This window comes from Agelaius phoeniceus, chromosome 4 (genome assembly GCF_051311805.1).
Source record: "Agelaius phoeniceus isolate bAgePho1 chromosome 4, bAgePho1.hap1, whole genome shotgun sequence".
In the NCBI taxonomy this organism is placed as follows: domain Eukaryota; kingdom Metazoa; phylum Chordata; class Aves; order Passeriformes; family Icteridae; genus Agelaius; species Agelaius phoeniceus.
In genome coordinates this window covers 36,674,801-36,696,192 of record NC_135268.1, presented here as the reverse complement: position 1 = coordinate 36,696,192, position 21,392 = coordinate 36,674,801, and the positions used below count along the sequence as shown (strand labels likewise).

The window sequence follows — 21,392 nt, the reverse complement described above, 5'->3', positions numbered from 1 at the left end:
CTCTCTCTAATGGCTTAATGTCTTTTTTGTATTGTGGTGTCCAAAACTGCACACAGGACTTGAGGTGAGGCCACCTGAGTGCAGAGCAGAGCAGGACAATCCCCTCCTCCTTTCCTGGCTGGGGATGCTGTGCCTGATGCCCACCAGTGCAAAGCTGGCCCTCCTGGCTGCCAGGGCACAATGACTTTCCATCAAACAGGACCCCCAGTCCCTTTCCAAAGAGCTGCTCTCAAGCCTCTCATCACCCAGACCTCTTGGATATCCAGAGTTGCCCTGTCCCAGGTGCAAAATCTAGCACTTGCCTTCATTAAACTTCATACAGTAGGTGATTACTCAACCCTCTAATTTGTCAAGATCTCTCTGTAGGGCCTCTTTGCCCTCAAGGTAGTTGACAGTTCCCCCCAGTTTAGTATCACCAGCAAATCTACTTAGTATTCCTGTGAGTTCTTCATCTAAGTAATTTATGAAGAGCACTGGCCCTACACTGGAGCCATGTGGAACCCCATTGGTGACTGTTTGCCAGCCTAATGCAACTCTATTTACTGGAATTCTTTGTGCCTGACCCATGAGCCAGTTGAGCACCCATCATATGATGTACTGATCCAGCTGAATGCTGGACATGTTGTCCAGAAGGACACCATGAAAGACAGTATGAGAGCTCAACCGAAGTCCAAAGAGATTACATGAACAGGCTTCCTTTGCTCAGCTAGGTGGGTTACCTTGTCATAAATGGAAATAAAGCTAGTGAAACAGGGCTTTCCCCTGATGAAGCCATTCTGGCCAATGACTGCATTATCGTTCAGGTGTTTTTCAGTAACTCCAAGAGTAATCTTCTCCATAATTCTACCAGGCACTGAAATGAGACCGACAGACCTGTAGTTTCCTTCATGCTGTTCTTGAAAACTGGGACAACATTAGCCAGCATCGAGTCGAGTGGGACCTCTGCAGATTCCCAAAACAGTTCAAAAAGACATTGAGAGAAGTCTTGTAATGACATCAGCCAGCTCTTTGAGGATTCCAGGATGAATCCCATCAGGCCTCATAGACTTACAGGGATCCAGCTGGAGCAGTGATTCCCTCACAAGTTCAGAGTTGACTCTAAGTTTATAATTCTCAGAATCCTCATCCTTCAGCTGAGGGCACTGAGAGCCCCATAGTCCATGACTGGTTCTGAAGACTGAAGAGAGCATTAACCCTCTCTGCCTTGTCTATGTCCCTGTTCGTATGGTGAACATACTCATAATGTAACAAGTCACTGTTATTTCTGGACTGCCTTTTGCAACTAGCATATTTTTAAAAGTTCTTTTTATTGTGCTACACAGTACTGACTAGCTTCAGCTCTAATTGAGCTTTTCCCTCACAATTTTCTCCCCATGGAGGAGAGCAGCATCTCTGTAGTCCTCCCATGTCACCTTGCTTCTGCTGGTCAAACATTTACTTTTTTTTTGCCTTGCCTCTAGAAGAAGATCCTGCTTGATCCAAGTTGGCCTTCTGCCTCACCTGCTTTTCCAACATTTTGGAATTGCCTGCTCCTGTGCCCATAGGAGGTGTTGCTTAAAAAGTCACCAGCATTGATGGATCCCAGCACCATCAAAAACATTTTCCCAGAGGACCTTACTCATTTTTTCCCTAAGCAGTCTGAAGTTTTAAATCCAATTGCTTTGTGGTTGCTGTGGCCAAGACAACCACCAATTTCCACTTCAGTCATAAGATTCTCTCTGTTAATGAGCAGCAGATCAAGGAGGACATCTTACTGAGTTGGCTCTCTTAGTGTCTGCACCATGTAGGTGTTCATAAACACCATCCAGGTGTTTATGAACCTTCTGGACCTGCTTGTATTACCTGTATGGTATTCACTAACATTTGCCAAGTTGAAGTCCCCCATAAGGATAAGAGTGGTTAACTTAGAGATGTTCCTTAGTTCCTTAAAGAGTAACTTATCAGCATCACCATTCTGGATAGGAGGTTTATAGTAGACTCCCATGATGACATTTGCATTACTTGTTTGTCCCTTAATCCTTATCCAGAGGCTTTTGACCATGCCATTGCCAACTGTAAGCACCATTCATTCCAGACCCTCTGTTACACACAGTGCCTCTCCTGCCCTGCCTCTCCTGCCCTGCCTATCCCCCCGTGAACAGCCTGTAACCATCCTTCATGGCACACCAGTCCCAGGACTCACTGCATTATGCCAATCATGTCATCTCTCTGGGGCTGGGCCAAAGCTTTTAGCTCCTCTTGCTTTGTCCTGCATCTGCTTGGATAGATTTCTCTTTTCAGTAGAAAAAATGATCATGCATGGGAAAGGAAATGACCAAAGAAAGCTAATGAAGGAAGGTTTGACTCCAAGAGGAGTAACAAAGACTATTGGCTTGTATACAGCCACAGAGAAGTTTACTGGTGCTGCCTTTGACCATTTCCAAAAATAACTGCCTGCACCTGCAATGTTTATTACTTAACATTTATTCTGCTCCTATCACAACACAAAACTGAAAAAAAATATGCGTACCAAGTTCTGCTTTTGAGGAGCAGATCTGTGGTTGTGCCAAGATTTAGCAATGACAAAGTCTTTGAAGATAAATGGCTTGACTAGTATTTCAGCTGCTGAGCAAAACTTTGAATGCAACAATTTATTTCTTGCACCCAGTCTGTAAAGCACACTGTCAGGAAACAGCCTCATAATTTTCAACCAATAGATCTTGGAGGTCATGGCAAAATGGTGAGACTACAGGCTGAAGTTATGGAATAGTGTATGAAGCTCAGAAACTATGTCTCGGATAGAGAAATGTGCTGAAGAGGACTTGTGAGGACGGAGCAAAAAACAAAGGAAAAGAAGTAAAAAGTAAAAGGGGCCAAAAAAAGAATTGAGGCTATAGCATAAAGCAGAAGAGGCCTAAAGCTGAGTGGGAAATGGAGGCCAGGGGAAGAACTGCTCAGGAGTGGTATTAGAATTACGGGAAACAAAGTAATTTACTCAGCAAGACACAGCAGACATTAACCTACACAGTAACACGAAAAAGAAGAAGCCAGGGAAAAATTGGCATCAAAGATATATAACAATAGATTATGGCTTTTCTGCATCACACAGTACATATTTTACCATGTTTTAACGTTATAATTCAGATGACAAATGCTCACTGTGTATGTATATATACATACACACATATATACACACACATAAATTATACACACATACATTCAGTATAGTTAACACGATCCAGCTCCCATCTGGACTTTATTTCCTGAGGGAATGCAGAAAAACAGCCAACTACCTCATCCTCAGCTCAGACCCTGAGGTTGCTGCCTTGTTGGGGTGGGGGAAGGAGGAATATAGATAGACACACCATCATGTGCATACCCAGACTAGCTGCTGCACTTGGGGAAGTGAGGGGCATGGTGAAGGGGGAAGAATCTTTGCAGAGTTGTTTCTCTGTCCAAAGATCAAAGGGAATGAGGAAGAACATAACTAATGCTTCAAGAGAGAACATGTATCCATAAGCACAGAGTAAGAGGGAAAGAGGGACACAGCAGAGGCTCAAGCTGCTGCTATTACCCTCACAGCACACAGAGGTGAGCTCAAAAATGAATCCAGCTCTTGTCAGAGCTGTATAGCTGGACTAGAACCCTTCCTTGGAAAATCAAGGGTAATAGCAGGCTTCAGTGGGCTGTGCTTACTGGTCAAGCTGTCAGTAAATTAATCATGCAATTTTCAGTGCTCAGTATCAATAGCAAAACTCAGCCAGTGCAAAGGACACAGTAAAACAGAAAATCACAACTATGATGACTGCAAGGGCAAATTGGAGTATTTATTAATTTTTCTCCTAAAAACATTTCATAGCCAGACTCCATAATGAGCTGTATGAAACAAATCAAGATAAAGAAATGCTGTTTAAAACAGATACATGACTTATTACTTAGATATCTGTCCTCTTTCTTCTTTCTCTTCCTTTTCATATCTTGGATTGAAATAACAGAATTTCCCACTGCAACAGTATGTAGCTGAGCAAGTCACCTAGATACTGTAGATATGTTTAGACAAACTTCTGGACAAAGTTATAAATAAGCCTTGGATACAGCTATTTTCATTTTTGTTCTTCAGCATGTCTCTTTGTTCTCTAAGGATGGAATGAGAGTCTAGTGCCAGTAGAAAGAAAAACTGATCTATGATGGGAGCTAACATGCTCCAAAATACTATTTTGGCCTTTAATGAAGACAAAAGGGGAAAATAAGTGAGCGGAGTTGTTAGGGATAGGGATTCTGTTTGTTTTTATGCACTGCTATTTTAAATCCCTCTGTAAACACTTTCCCAAACTTCCTCAGAACAAAATCTCTAGCTGAAGCCAAGGAACTGTTATGGCCACTTTGTTATCAGATGTATACTTTAATACCTTGTATTTTCAGTATCACAAAGTTATAAGGACTTCTGAAAGATATACTCTGTACTTGAAATTTCTCTACCTGCAGATGTAATAGGAACAGAAACAGCAAATATCACTGAATACGTGACTTTAAAAGAACTGGCCCATGAGAAGGGTTTTCTTGGATCTCCTTTCACTGCCCTGGGCCTGCAGAGCCTTTTGCTTCTGCTTTCACATTTTCTCAAACTCCAGTTTAAAGCTTCAGCTTCTCATCTTTTGTGCTCCTACTGTAGGGCTCTTTCAGAATCTCACTTCTGTGAGGGTTAAAAAACTATCTCACATCTTGAGCACAGAAGCACTTGCAATTTATTCACACATCTCTCCCTCTCAGATAACTGCTAACAGCAAAGGACCCTAGAAAAGTACAAATGAAGCAAGTGCAATAATCTTTACAATCTGCAGTACATCAAGGAGCTCATCAGCTGATACTTACGGAGGCGTCACTCCTTTCGGGAGGCCTAATGCGTTGACAGAAATGGGTGGTGGCTGGGATGGCAGCATGGAGCTGAGAAAAGCTGCTGGAGACTGGCTGGAATTAGGAAATCTTGGAGTTGGAGACAGGCTGTGGGAAGGTGAAGAAAGTGAAGGAAGAGGAGGGGGTGGAGGAGGTGGAAGTGGAAAGGAATCACACACTGGATATGTCGCTGTTGGACTAAAGACAGGTGGAGGTGGGGGTGGAGGGGATGGAGAAGACGGAGACCAGGCATATTCCCCTTCTGGAGCAAACTGCTGAGAGAAGGGAGGAACTGGCACTCTCCCAAACTGTTTCTGAGAAGCAGTTGGAGACATAGGAGAAGGAAGGCTAGATGTGGATGACCCAGAAGATGGAGTCACATAACCTGAAGCAGGGCTGATGTTCTGGGCAGCAATGAACTGCTTAGGCCGAGCATAGTTGAAGGAGCTGGAAGACTGCATGGTTGGGGAAGTATGAGAGTTAAGAATACTCATTGGCACAGGAGAGGTGGCAGACTGGCTGGACTCAAGCTCCTGGAAGGAGGGGGGAGGAGGAAAGGAAGGAGAAGAGGGAGGGTGCTGATGATCAGGTTGCTGTTGGTGACGATACCACTGTCCACTTTCTTGTTCCAGACGAATTTGGTTCTGCAGCTGCTGTATTTTTTGGGGGTCCCTGCGGGAAGGAAAAATAGACAAAAAGATGATCAGACATGCAATTCTGGCTGGAGAGGAGGTAAAAGTTCCACTGGTCTATGGTCCAGGAAAATTGAAAGAGAGGGAAAGTTCAAAGCATTTACACATGTTGAATAGCCCCACTTCTTCAGAGTTAACGCATGGCTACAAAAGTCCATTTTTTTGTCCTCAAGATGAAGGAAAAAGGGTATGCATAATAGAATTTAACAGAACCATCAATTCTTCAAAAAGGTAAATTATATGGCAATGTGAAGCACTTAGGATATTTTAAAGGCACAATCCAGATAATGGTATTCAAGGTAAAAGCACTGAAACTCTTAACAAGGTTTCTTTTTGGTTCTTGTGATTTTTTTTCAAAGGTCCCATTTCAATGATAAGGCTGAAATATTTACCAAGTAACAACTTCAGCCGTAGCTGAATTTCTACTGTAGCCTCTGTGGGCCAGACAGACCTAATTACAGCCATACTTTTAATGAAGTACTTGGGACCAACTTCTGTGTTAGAACCATCCATGTATGTAGATGAGCAAAGACTTCTGAGAAACATCTGTAACCTAGGGAAGCTGTGAACTGAGCTTCCCCAGGTCTTTAGTCTCAGTTTTTCTCCCCAGTTTTATTTTCAACTGTAGGTCCTGAGACGAATCTTAGTAGATACTTAATATAGTTCTGGGGCTATCAGCTTAAATGGAAGTAAGAATTTAATTTAGAAATTCAGAAATTCACTGGAAGAAGAATAGAGACTAAAAAAGTTAATATGCAGGAGCACTCAGAACTCTTAATTAAGGGGAAAAAATGAAAGAAAACAGTAAAATATTCAGCACGGAAGCAAATCAGAACTGGGGGGTTTTTTGGTCTCAATACAGCTGTTTGAAAGACATTAAGCTCAAAATTAACTGTGGTCTATCATGTGACAATACATCAGACTAGCTTGCTTGAAATTGTCCTTTTTCTACTGGAAAAAATAACTTTATCTCAATACTCCAAATATCCACAAAGTTTCAGCATATGCACATATACCTTTTCTGTATATTTAATATATAAATACTTTATTATATACAAGCATGTCATTGTTTATATATAATTTAGGTCATCTAAGCAGACATTTTAGAAGCAGTTTGCCTAATGCATGGCATATGAATGTATGATTCTGGCACAACAATATACTTTTGTTGATAGCAACAAAATTAGAAATGGTAATAACATCATATTTTCCACTTGAAGATTAATTTTGATATTCCAACCATCTACATTTCCCAGAAAATGTTTTCTGACAATAATTCTGCTTATGATCTCTGGCCAAAGGAGATTGCTTAGATAAGAAAAAGGGGAGCAAGCTGTTTTAGGGCAGAAAACTGAAAAATGAGTAACTTATACTTAACAGTTGCCTTTCTTTGGTATTGTTGTTGTAAAGATAGTTCAATTCTACCAATGTCTTACTAACAATACAAATTGCAGCACTTAAAAGGAGATTAACTTTTTAACTTAAATTAGCAACAAGAACATTTGAAACAGTTTACAGTTCACTTTGTAAATTTTAAAATTAATTTTTTAATGTTGATTATAGAGATTCTTAATCCCTATCAGTTTGACTTTTCATTCCACAGGATGCCAGCTGAAACTTATTCTATTTTTGTGAAATTACTTAACATTCATCTTTATTTAAATCAGTTAAAACAACACAATTTTAGTTCCCGTCGACATTTGACTTGCTTAGTTGATGACAGCAACAGTTCTGGTCACTTCTGGCTGGACAGAGAAAACCCTGTAGGACTACTCCTTTCACCTCATTCTGCATCTTTGGCCTGAATATTTGCAGACCTACTGTCCAATACCTCTAAAATTATTAACAAATAATAGTTATTTTATTTTTCATCATAATCATCCTCAATTTTTTATTTATTTATTACAGACAGACTAAGGTAAAAAAACGAAAAAGGGGATAATTTAGCATTGTAAATGAGGTGTTGAATATAGAAGAAACAGCTGTCTCCAACACTACTATGTTTATCCAACATGTGCTGAAAGCAAGTAGGAGTGTCATGTCTTGAGACCTTTTTATTTGCATTTGCCAAGTCACATGGCGCTGCGCCCGGCCAGCAGCATCCCACAAATGCCCATCTATGGCCTTGTCAATGCAAGTGCAGCGCTGCAGCACTGCCCTGCACTGCTGCTGACCCTGCCAGGCACAGGCAGAGACCAGATTCAGGCCATCTCTACAAAAGGATGACAGGCAAATATGAGGTTGCTCAGCTCTCCCACTAAGCTTGACTTGAGGCTGCAGAAATATGCATGCCTGTAAATCAGGGTTTATTAGCCCAGGACAGTACTGATTCAGGTTGAACAGCTGTTGGTCAGCTTAAAATCGACCTAAATTAAGTGTTTGTTTGCTTAAAAAATAGCATGCAAACACAACCATTATCACATCACTCCATGGGGCAAAAAAACCACAAAGACCAGCTTAGAGTAAATTTTCATGCCAGTTGTAAGAGTGCACAATCCTTGTCTGCAAAGGCATGTTCTCTACCTCAGAGCTATTCTTTTAACATCAGACACTGCCATTTTCTTGAGGAGAGGTATTCTAGAGATGTGTCATTATGAAGGAGAAAAGGAGAGGAAAAAATAACAATTCACCAGTGTTTCTTTGGAATGACACCATCAGTGGTGGAAGTTCTACATAGGTAGATCCTCTGCTGTGACAAAGGCAGGGAGAGCCCAGCTGCCAAAATTATGAAAATTATTAATTTCTCATTAGTAGGGAAACAAAGAAGGGAATTAAAAGAGTTTGGGTTTTGGATGAGATTACAAGGAAAACTAATTTAATTGTAATTACATCCTCTTTCCAATTAGTTGAAATGTGTTTTGTAATTTTAAAGGGCACACATGCATTCAGGAAACACATCAAGCTTGTCTAAACAATAGAGCATAAACTTATTTTCTCATGTGGAATTTTTTATTTTGCCAAATAATTAATTATAACAATATAAGAATGAGCATATAAAAGTACTTTCTTAGCAAATTCAATCAGTAAATGATAAAGGTAAGTAATTAGAAAAAAAATCATAGCTAGGGTAAAATGAATATTGAGAAACTCCATCACCTCACTGAAAAGCAGGCCTAGTACTACATAAGTATGTTCAAAACTTCTGCTTTAGAATTTGTAATGTTTTTCCAGTACCAGGTATTATTAACCAAGATATTAAAATACATTTTCAGATGATCTGATAGGTATGCTAAAAAAGTTCCAAAATGCAAGCAGCAAGGCAGTAAGATGTTAATGAAAGCAGACATCAGTTACAACAGAGGGGAGGTTTCTGAGCCATGAGAGCAGCTCCATGCATGGGTTTGGTACTGGGCACTCAGAACATGCTCAGTAAGGTGATGACTTTCAGAGCTAAGGGACAGCAAGAAACATTTGGAAACAGATGTCAAAAGCAAAGAGGAGGGACATGAGACATTAGGTTTCTTGTTGGACAACAATGGTTGCCAATACGTACACCACAGTTTAATAGCGACTTGAGAAATCATATTTTGAGGTATGCACTTGGTTTAAATTACAATAGGCTGGTTTATATTTTTATCCCATTTTCATAATGCTTTTTCTTCCTGATAACCTCTGTATCACATTGCTTTGAAAACAGAGCAGTATGTGACTGAGAATTAAACTGGTAACAACCCCCATCAGGAACTGTAAGTGCCTGAAAAGAGTGGAGTAAAGGAGCAACATAGGTTGTGGTTGCACATCTCTTCAAGGCTCAACAAGACCTGGCTGCTGAATTGCAGATAACATTACAGCAGATGGCATTCCCAGGAATGAAGTAAATCCTACACACTTAACTTCTGTCCTAGGCTCATTCACATATTCCCAGTATTAGGGTATGTACCAGCTTTACTTTTATCTTACATTACAAAGCTTATTTAGAGAAACAATGTCCCTCTTCTGGGAAGCATCTTACTGTTTGCAGTTTAATCATCAACTTTGTGTACCTTTAAACACAAAAGTTCATATGGAAGCCCCTTCTATCCAAACTACCTCTCTTGGAAGGGGAAGTTCCAAAAGGAAGAGAAATGCTGTTGTAGCCTTGAAGCCTTTGTATATGAAATGAACCCTATTGAGTCATGCCTACCATGAAGTATGCAAGGACATTGAAATTTAGTCAGTGTTTTACAACACAGTACACAAAGTAAATGGAAATAAATGACCACAGGTAAAGAACCAAGACTAAGTGATGTTTTCTATAACATTTTAAAATTCCAAACTTTGTACCTCCTGATCTCAATAAAATAAAATGGAAAACAGACAAAGAAAGGCAATTTTTGTTTGAAAGAAAGAGTCCTATTTATCTCAGGTATGGAAGAATAACGAGCTCCCTTCTGTCTCAAGTCATTCCTGAGCAAAAGCAGATCAGTCCCTTCACAATCCTATCAGTGACCTGCTTTTTGAGAAACAGATGGTGCAGTTCTACAGAAATATACAAAACATACCACTGAAATGAAGGTACAGGAATATTTTAAATGAAAAATGATCAGAATTAAGCACAATTTCAAAATGTTGAGCTATTTTTCTAAGTTTAGATTCAAAAACAATGCCAGAAAATACCTGTATATTTGGGGTAACAACTACTCATCTCCATAAACTACTTTCCAAAGAAGATCTAGCTTCTAACTCAATACTATTGCTTCAGAATTATGCCAGAGCTCTACCAAAAGGGAGACAGTCACTATCACATTGTATCAAATGGCAGGGGTTCTTCTCACTGAGTTCAATGCCAGCAGCTCTCTATGTATAGATGTACTATGTATATGTGTACATTTAGATATATTTATCTCTAAACTTTGGTATTTATACAATAAACTGGATACCTGCTTCTGCATCTGTGGTTCCCAGCAGCTGTTAGGACAAATCTGCCAGGTAGCTCTTAAAGACATTTAATTTGCTTTCTACAAGTACAACATGGGCATTTTGCTGATATAGTACCTATTGAAAATTAGTAATTTTCTTAACTACGTCTGACAGCTACTATTTAAGAGACTAAAACATACATACCAACTTATCCAAAATGTGATAGCAATCTCTGATACCTGGAATTCTACTCTTGACAAAATTCCTAATACAATTTAAATTTTTACACCAAACTTACTAATTCCTGAGTTGCTAAAAATGAAAAAACCCAAAACCTAAATTAATCTACCTAAATTAATCTGCCAGTGAATTAATGACCAGATGTACTGAAAAGAAATACTCAGAATACAAAAGTAACTCAGACTGAAATATTCGCTGAATAAATATTTGCTTATTTTTAGAAATGTCAAAGATGTACATATATGTCAAGGAAAGAATGTGAATTAAAGGGAGAATAGTTGCCTCTTTTAACAAAAACTGCTATGCATTCAACACACAGACAGCCTCCAGGCTGTATCAATACAAATGCATTTAGACAAGTTTTAGGTTTTCTGAGACTGAACAGTCCCTAAGATTGTGGGAGGAAAAAAAAAAAGGGACTGTTTTAAATGCTGCAAGGGTTCATATTTATGTAAGACTAGAATTAGCTACAACTAGAATTATCAGTTAAAATAAAAATGGGGGGGAGACAGGTGATGGAGGGGACAGGATGGAGGAATAACAACAACAACACACAGAAACCAGCACCAGTTTGGGTTCTAGCATGAAAATATTCAGAGGTGTATTTTGTCTATACTAACATTACAGGGAGGATGCAGGTTGTCATTACAATTTAAACCTCATGCTGGGTAACTTGATGGAGAAGTGTAACTAGGAACCACTTCCAGCAGCTGCAACACTTTAACATTTTTATTGCCTTCCCTTCAAAGCTTAATAATCTGAAAATGCAGATTTACAGAAATATTTTCTGTATTTCAGGTTGATATACAGGAGCATTTATAATTAGTTTCAATGTAAGCTAATACACTCCTAGAAGAAGAAATATGATGCAAGAACTAACACAGGGACTGTGTTATGAGCACACTGTGAAGCTGAGCTTAACTTTTCATCTAAGAAACTTCAAACACCCAGATGAGAAGTGTAAACCATCTGCATTGTTTGTGGACTCTTTTGTAAGGAAGTCCTGCTGTAATTTGGCTGTTAAAAACCTTTCTATCTATCCTAAAAAGTGGCAGTTGTAGCTGTGCCCATTTTCCACTCTGTTTTGATTATCTGTCAAACACATCAAGGTAATTTCTGTGCTAAGGAAACCAACAGTAGAGAGGGTGCCAGTATTCGGCAAACACGAGCCATTCTTTCAGAGACAGGAACCATTTTTTAGCCCTCAATACCACTGCAGGGACATTTTTCAAAACATGCACCAGTGAGATAACACATTTAGCTTGGGTACAGAAAGAGAGGAAATGGTGCTCTTGTGCACATTCATTGTTCCCAAAAGTCACAAAGATACAATACAGCTTTAGCAAAAATGCTAAACTTCATATCTCTGGTAGGGTTAGATCATAAGAATCGGTCTGGTAGTCAAAAATCTGTCGGGCTTGGTAATTCAATTGTGTTGCACAACAAATGCACAGGCTATCCAGTGACAGATATAACAGCTAAAATATTACACAGGCAACAGGTTTTACTGAGAAAGGAAGCTAAAAGTGTTATGTTATTGAGAGGTAAATTGCACCGAGACATTAATTACAATGCAGGTTCCAATCAGCTGAATCAACCCAAAGTGTAGGAAATCATTACTCAAAATGCAGGAATGAACTGGCCTGCAAACAGAAAAAGAGGTCTTCTGACTCTGATTATGCTATACTAAATTATGTTCTGTGTTGACTGGTATATATTCAAAGAAAATATGGATTGGAAAAAAAAATCTAAATATGAAAAACTGTGTTAGCCTAAAACCAAAAGTGAACAGAAGAAAAAGACGTAATACTATATATCTCCTCACTGGAACAACACATGCACAGTTGTCTTTTTTAATTCACATATTTATTTTAAATTTAATATATTTGATTAACAAGATGCTGTATAAATCATCACATCTTATTACTACTGATCACCAGAATTAGGAGATTTGCTGATTTTTATGCCACTCAATAACTGTTACAGTGGGCTTAAAATTGAATTTCCAGGTCTTCAATATTAACATTCCAGTATCTGTCAAGTGTGTTCTTTGGGTTACATATAAAGATGACTGCTTTGTACTATTGAAAGAGATTTTCTTTGTGAGGAAGAATGGATAATATATTAAAAAGGAAAAAAAACTGAGTAGCTACTGGGTGTCCTGCCATTAAAGGGAGCCCTCAGTTCCTCACAATGTGCTTTTAGGAAAATTAAAATTTCAACTCTCTATTAAAAATACTCACAAAACTAAGGTGCCTTTAGAACCTAAGTTTTAGGCCCTTTTATCAGCTATTCTGTATTCACAAACAGGTCTGATATTGGAGCAGGTAGCTGCCTCATGTAAAGCTGGGATATTACCAGCTGACACATCAGTAGTTTATGAAACTTAGTGGAGGTACCCTATTCTTAAACCACCATATGAAAAGGAACAACTGAAAATGAAATAAATACATAAGAACTGGTATTTAAATGAAATATTTGTATACTTCTGCAATTCCATTACAACAACATATGATAGACTTACTTTAGGTGTCAGCCCCATCTTAATGCTGTAAGAGTTTAGTGCTATACCATTCTGTCGCTGTCGAGGTGGTCACGACACAAAGCAGAGACCACAAGCAGTCTCAGTTGGCAACCCTTTATTATTGAACATGGTTTGACAACTTTCCAATTGTTTATGCTTCTTCTACCTTTACTATTGGCCACAATAAGTCAACATAATACTCTTGGTGAGAAGTTATAGTGACTTCAACTAAATTTCTAAAATGCTTTGTCCAGCTGCGAAGTTCTCTTATCTTTCCTCTCTCAGTCTCCTTGGTTAGAGCCTTGGAGAGAGCTCCTTATCAGCTGCTTCTTACTTCTCAGCTTCTTCTTGCTCCTTTAGCTAACAGGCCTGCTGTTAGCCCCTTCCACACCATTCTTCCTGAAGTCCTTCTGTGCACACAAAAATAATCCCCTCAACAACATACACTATCTTTTATGGAAGAAGGAGATGTACCAGCAAGTAAAACCAACTGCTGAAGACAGTAAAAATCTTTCAGCCTTGTAGTCAGGAGCATTGGAAACTGAAAATAACATTGCAGCTTTGCCCAGAAATTTTGTGACATTTATTCAACCAATACAATCCTAACACAATTATAACTTAGGCTTGGTACAGCAGAGGACGCTATATCCCCCAAAATAAAATAATTTACAGGGCACTGTCACACCTTATCTAGCCAGACATGTACTTCAGAACTGCGAGTTTGGAGGCTGAACTTTTTTGTTTGTTTTTTAAAAGGTGTCATCCCCAATGTATAAAGAGACAAGAAAAATTATGATACCCAAAATTTTGCTAAAGCACCCTCAGATATGAAGGGATGCTACTTTTTGCCAGGGTATTGTAAATATAATTTCTCCACTGCTTGGCTAAAGCAAACAAACAAAATCTTTCAGCAGTATTGCTAAGCAGAGGCAAAATCCACCTACAGTACACAGATGTCACTGCAGTCAAAACCTGCTTTTAAGTAGTCAGAATATATTATGTGCCTGAACACTTAAATAGACCTGACCAGTACTAATTACATTCCTTGTCACCACAAAGAGCAACAATGCATACTGTTGTTACACGAATTTGGACACCAACATACAACCTGAATTAGCTTCTTGCAATGGCAACACATAATTTTAAACAGAATTTTGCTCATAAAGAGATATAGTGATGTAATGGTGAGATTTTTATTTTAAAACTGCTAGCTAAGTGTACAGTATATTGTTCTGGAAAGCTTAAATGGAATATCTTACGCATAAATGGCAGAGCAAATAATTTCTTTTGTATTCAGAGTGAAAATACATTCCATAAAGATGATTCACTTCAGGTACTATTTGTTTTTTACTACAGCAAACAACCTTGAGTATGGGAGACATATAGTAGAGACTTCTTCTATGAATTAAGTTGCACCTTAAGTGATGTATAATCACATAAAAAAGAAGGAATCATACAGGCAAACATGTGATGATAAACATTTGTTATAGACAAATACTGTGCCAATGAGTATGAATGGCTGGTTCCTTCCCTAAAACTGTTTTGAATCTTGCTTAGCTTCCAGTGAAAGCAGCCAGCCATCTTATACAGAGAAAACAAAAGGAAGAACTATATTTAATTTTTTCCCAAATGAAATTGTGACCAGCATGGTAACTAGCCAAAAACAAGGAACCTGACACTTCTCCTAAGAGAACAGTAAGGACATATCTGCATCTGGGTTTTCGCTTGGGTCAGAAATGTGCTTTTGAAATGAATTTCCAACCATTTCCCGCTTCCTTTTTCTCTGGTTTGCATCCATGAGAGGCCTCTCGAGAACATGAACTCCTTTCCTATCAGGTGAAATGAACTAACCAACCTGAGACACTTATGAGTCCATGGAACAGACTAGAGCTAGTCCAAAAGGAAAAACCAAAATCCCAAAGCTCAATGACCCTGAAGTGTGCGGATGCAACACCCTCAGCATGTTTCTTCACTCTATGGAGCCAGCCTTGTTTCTGTGCACTATTTGCCAATGTAGGCTATACACTGAATAAACTACCATGAAGTGATAGTCAAACCATACAATCTAAGAGGCTTTTAAAACTAAGTGTGTATACCACAAGAGATTTGTGGCTTTATATTTTGTCTGTCAACTTCTGGTAAGTCAAACACATCTCTTTCTACATGAATACACTGAAAATTATTTTATTTGATTTACAGCATTTTCTTTATAGGATTTCTTTACAGTTTCAAAGTGTACAACATACTGATGTGTAATATATGTCAAAAATAGGGTATCTTGCATATTATTAAACATTTACATACTCAGAGACAATGTATTGACCTATCCTAGTTAGCAATTTTACTATTTCTATGTTGTAGTACAGATTTTCCTATTTGATTGCCTGCAGCTGAACTCTAGAAATCAATTCCACTGCTCCCATCTGCCCTGCAGTAAAAACCTTCCAGACAAAACAAACATGTCTTTTTTGCTATCAGTCTGATCACAGCAGTAAAAAGCTATTTACAAAGTATATTTCTCAGGATTTAAAACCATTTTGTCTGACAATTATGAAGATTCACTCTTTATGGACTCAGTATTTTGATGACTCACGCACCTTCTCAGCCTGAATCTGGACACTGTCTGAGAAAGAATATTAGAAACAGCACTTGTCTGATTTAAGGGTTCCAAGTTATATTTTTCCATATTTATTAGGATAAGATTTATGTTAAAATGAACATTCCAGAATGGATGACAAGAAGAGTGGTTTACCTACTCCTATAGTAAAGTTCATTTAGTTTATCTTGACCAACAGCAGTTTGTTTTGTCCTTATTGTCCCTGTTGTAAAAGGTTTTTACATTGAATGTATATGTACTTTATTCCAGCCCACGTTCCTTGCCCACAGCAGGAAGGTTGAAACTAATTATTCTTTAAGGTCCCCTCCAACCCAAACTGTTACACAATTCTATATATAAATTGTTTCCTTCACATAAGTAGACTACTAAAATTACATTTGGAAACTATTGGTAAATCACTGTTAGTAAATTGAAATTAGAAAAAAGTAATCCATGCTTCGTTTCTATCATTCTAAGTGCTAGCAAGATGTAGAAACTGCAATACGTATCTCTCACAATTAATCCAACATTGTAGTAAATTACTTATTAATTATTATTACTTATTAATTAATTAATCCAACATGAAGTAAATTACACTTGGAGTCCAAGCTGCTGTGATACTTCTCTACAAGTATCACAACAGCTTGGACTCCAAGTGTAACTTACTTCAAAAACAGCTGAGATAGAGAAAGAGAAAAATCAGGCTGTGCTTTGATAAATGACCAATAGTTTCATACGAAATATGTAATTTGGGACTTCCAGGTTACTTCAACAACAGAAGGATATTGACAATAATAATATTGGAAGCACTAAAGTCAGCATCAGTGGGGATCATACAGTTCTTCCTTTTTTCACTATGAATTTCCACATGATCCTGTTCCTCTCAGCAACACTCAGATCATGGTATAATGCTGGTCTGCCTTCTCATCTGCCTCCCTGCCTCTTCCCTTGGGCTACCAGCACATCTTCACCACCCCATGTGAGCTTCACAAGGCCTACCTAGGGTGTACCAGAATTCATGACTTTACCTTCTATCTCACTGCATATTCTAGCTTCTCTGGAAAACCATGCTTCATTCTCTGGAAAACCATGATTCATTCTTGGGAAAACATCCGTCTAAAATAACCTCACCTACTACAGTTTTCTACCATGAACTCAAGGAAAGTTATTTGAGGTATTCGAACCTTCATGACCCTTGTGTCTCTGGGCCAGTTTACTTAAACTACGGTGTAGCCACAAATAAAATTTACACAGTACATTGACCTTGTTTCTCACTTGAAGGATCCTCCTAGTTCTATTCTGTTTCAGGTAGAAACCTCAAGCATAGCACTCAATGAAAATGTACACAAAAACAGAAGCATTTGGATGGTTTGAGGTCAGCTAATTGATTAGACAAATCATACAAAATATACAGAAAAATAAGTAAAAAGCCAAAAATCTAGAAAAAACCCAAAAATAATTTAAAATTTGGTAGTTTTTGTCATAAAGGTACAAAATAAAGAAAGGACATTTAAGTTCTCCAACTAGTTGTGCTATATACCAGGGAAAGTGTGCACCCAGAACTGCAGAAAGATTTTGCTGCTTAGTATTTCTGTTTGGAGGAAAACAAGTACATTCCCCTACAGTCATCCTCTTTCTCATGCCAAGACTGTAATGAGTCCATGCACTCAGACTTACCACACTAATTACATTCTCACGCCCTAAAGGCAGCGTTGTTTGAAGCCGTCCATTTTTTGGTCATTTCATAAACCTTCAGAGACTGCAGTTTTCCAAATGAATTTCAAGACTTCAATATTCAAGTTACTTAAATAATCAGTAATCCACAAGGCCTTAGTTTAAAAAATGGGGAAACAAACTTTGATAGCACATAATTCTTGCAGTACACTGTCCAGGCAATACTTCACAGATTAGTTATGTCTGATCTTCTACACTAGGGAGAACATTTTCCTGCAAGAGCCTAATACTAGAAATGGCATCTCATGATTCAAGATTTTTTGTTTGGTTTAAATTTGTCTAATGATTAAAATCTAATTTGAAATTAAGAGGAATCAGTAAGGCAAAAGTCCTAGTTTCATATATTTCATAATTGCAGGAAATGTTTTTCGACCCTTGGTTGACTACAAATTTTTTCTCATGATTTTTAGCAGCATGATCTACTTCCCCAATGAATCACTCAGAATGAATGAGAAGAGATCTGCATACTTGGAAATAGCAACAGAATCTCGCAATCATTTTCAAATCTTCTAAACATTAGACAGCTTTATATTGCTGAAACAAGCTCCAGATGTGTAAAACAGTAATATTTGATTTGTGATATGACTAAAAGATCATTTGCCTTTTTCTACTGGCCTTCAGTTTGATGTCATGTTGCTCGAATACTTCTAGTCAAAAGGAGATACATAGGCAAATGCTCTCATCACTCCTCTTTGGCATCTCACATAACTAGTAGTACAGCCTCCTAGAGAGCCAGGGAAACCCCCAGGGTGCAGTTCAGAGTGTGTAAATTTGATGCTAAATGTCAGAATGTATGAAGACTCCCTCAAAAGCATTTTAGAAGTCATCCCAATAAACCACAGGCTTCAAAATGAAGACAGACAACTCAGATATGAACAGAAAATACATAAAATGTTTTATGCATCCTCAGTAATGCAGATAAAAATAACACTACGCAAAATTCTTTCTCCCACCCACAACTTAGTAGCTCATGAGACAACTGAAGAACTCATAATACATCACAGGGTTTCACAATCACACTAGACTTAGCATTTAATTTATTAAAGTACCTTTTTCCCCATATACATTATGAGTTAGTTAACTAGTATGACAGCTCTCATTTATCACTTAACAAATGTACTCAGTACTCTTGCTGGGGAATATTCTTTTAGGTGGAATTAGTATGAGGGAGGATCCATAGTTCCAACACTACCACACCCAGCTAGTGTCAGAGTAGAATTAATAGAAAAGGTCAAATTGTTTAACAGCATTATGAAGTAACATTGTTAAAGTCAGGAAGAAATCTTGTGATTATTTATCAACACCATCAGCTGTAGAACAAAGAGTTGAACAAAAGCCAGGAGGAAAAAAATCTACTAATTTAAAAGGAGACTCATTTACTCATTTAAAAAGCAGTCCTAAAGAAAGTCAGAGAAGGTGATGAACAAAGATATGCCAAACTAATTTTAAACCTTGCCAAAAAAGCACAGTATCACACTGTATTCTGTATGAAGAGGAATGTGAATATTTCAGACCAGAAGATCAGACTGCAACAGGAATGTCAAGCTTGGTTTTAATCACACCAATCTTGCCAATTGGTTTAAAGTGAGACGTCTGCAGTGCTTAGATTAAAAAGACTCAGATCAATGTACTTAACTTCCTCGTACTTTATGTTCCCTAAACAATCAGCAAAATAGTTCAATTAAAATGTTAAACAATGTTTTTCAGCACAGAAATACATACCTTGGAAGTACAAATGTAAAAAAAAAATACCCTAGTCTTTTTTATGCACCGGGAGCAAATCTAGCATTTACTTTTCCCAAGTTCAACCTCTTTTATTTCTGTAAGATACCCCAAAATCTTTTTATAATTCTTTCAATTGCATATAAACATAATCTCCTGGTATTAGTATACTAGCTTGGCTAAATATAGAAAGGAGCACTCACTCGTGTTTTATGGAGCATTTTCTTTGGTATGCAGCTAATATAAATAAAATGAGCAGAGAGAAGTTGGCAGTGTTCCACTGACATTACATCACTTTTCCTTAATAGGAAACCTCTCTGCAACTTAACATCTTGCTTTAAACACTCAGAAGTGTCCACAAAGTCTTCAGTGAGGATCATCATATAAGGCCAGGAGTTAGCTGCAAAGGGCTAGAACATGAAGCTGGATCTCCCAGTACAACATTGAAAAGAAACTCTAGTGAAAACCACTTTTTAAAAGTCACCAACCACAGAGCAAGGGAGTTGCATAATGTCTAAGAAAAGACATCTGTAAAATGTACATAATTCCCATAAAAAGAAAAGGAAAAGGTCCTAATTTCTATGATGTTACTTCTCTAGACTCAGAAATTCCTCTAGAAACCAACAAATTAAAAACAGAGGCCTAATCCAACAGATACAAATAGGACAGAGACACAAGTATCTACCACAGTTTAATTTGCTGCTTACTCTTTGTGTTCCTCAAAAAGACATGATCTTCTATTTTGATGAAATTAATGACTGTAAAATATTATATTATATTTATTTACTAAGAGACAGATGTTGCCACCCACATAGGTTGAGCTCTTCACCAAAACAATAGGGCTTTTTGACTGTACACAATTAAAATAAATTATATGTGCAGCAAAACCCAGTGGATCTATAAGATTCCTCTGAGAAAAAGACAAGTCCTTGCACTCAGTTTTTCTCATCCATCACTGAGATTGCTAGTCTTTATTGTGCCATACTTTGAGGGATGAAAAGCAATCCACATAGCACATGAAGAAGAAAAGAGCCCAGAGAAATTTATGTTTATGTTGTAATTAATGTAAACATAAATTCCCGTTATTGTATTTCTAATGTGCATATTCCTGAGCAAAAATCCCATTCCCCTTCAACTCTGCATGCTGTATTTGCTGGCATGGAATTTTATTGAGAACATAATTTATTGAGGCACTGTCACACAGACACACACATGAACACAAAAATGTATTTATCACAGTACAAAAAGTCATGGTAGGTCATTTCGTCCTCTGCTTCGTCCTTTCCAAAAAAGTTTGAGAGAAGTTCACTGAGTGGCTCCTACTGCTTTTAGTTACAGCTGTGCAGCAAACAGTCTTTAAAAATTTACAGTAATTGTTGCCATGTTTACATCAGTGGCTCTCAGTAAAGAAAATACTAATCTAGTAAAGGTATGCAAAAAATAAATGTAAGCTGAGCTACAGTGAATATCACTATGATTGCTCTCACTTAGGAACCACCAGGTCTTACAATACCATGAATTCTCTGTCCCCTTAGTAAGACATTCCTTAGTACTTCTTTATGTCCAACCCTGTTCTTTCACTGCCATTTGTAATGGCACAACAGCTCAGGACCCTAGGAGAAAGGGCAAGTGAAGTAAAAGTTAAAAGTCTACATAGAATTGGATAAATTGATGGTTTTGTTTGTTGGTTGGATTTTTTGTGGCTTGGTTTTGGGTGATGGTTTGTTTGTTTGGCTTTTTAAAGTCTTGAGTCTGTTCACTCCTTCAGACTAAAGAGCAGCCACCTGAAGGTGCTGCTGGTGCAACAGCAAAGTGCTGCTTGTCCAGGAACAAGTGCTGAGAGCTGGACCTCTCATAGCTCACACTGCCAAGGCATGGCTTGCAAAGCCTATCTTTAGTCAGTAATTGTGAAGAGTAAGAATGAACTTCTACATCCATTCTTCTATGGATGACTTTGCTGTTTCTCAATGGCAAATAAGATCATGAAGCTTTATTTCACATATACATTTTTAATTCAACTGCCACAAAAATGAATGAAGTCTTTAATGGAGACTTAAACAAAGTTTAGTTTACAAGAGAAAAGTAACTTCAAACTGGTTAGAGTGCCCATTGAAAAACTGGAGAAAATTTTACTTCCATTGCTAAAACTATATAAAGATTTCAAGTAGGGGTA

General features: G+C 37.9%; 1 protein-coding gene across 11 annotated transcripts in view; it reads right to left on the bottom strand.

The window, feature by feature from the left end:
* PALLD (palladin, cytoskeletal associated protein) overlaps positions 1-21,392 on the bottom strand; it is a 187,096-nt gene that overhangs the window by 33,603 nt on the left and 132,101 nt on the right. For 6 of the 11 annotated variants that reach the window (XM_077177280.1, XM_077177282.1, XM_054633495.2 and 3 more), the window contains one exon: positions 4,852-5,544. The exons of 3 other annotated variants lie outside the window; for them this stretch is intronic. In XM_077177280.1, coding sequence (XP_077033395.1) covers positions 4,852-5,544 — 693 coding nt within the window. The remainder of the gene's footprint in view (positions 1-4,851; positions 5,545-21,392) is intronic. 2 more of the 11 variants (XM_077177283.1, XM_077177289.1) reach the window with 1 other exon arrangement.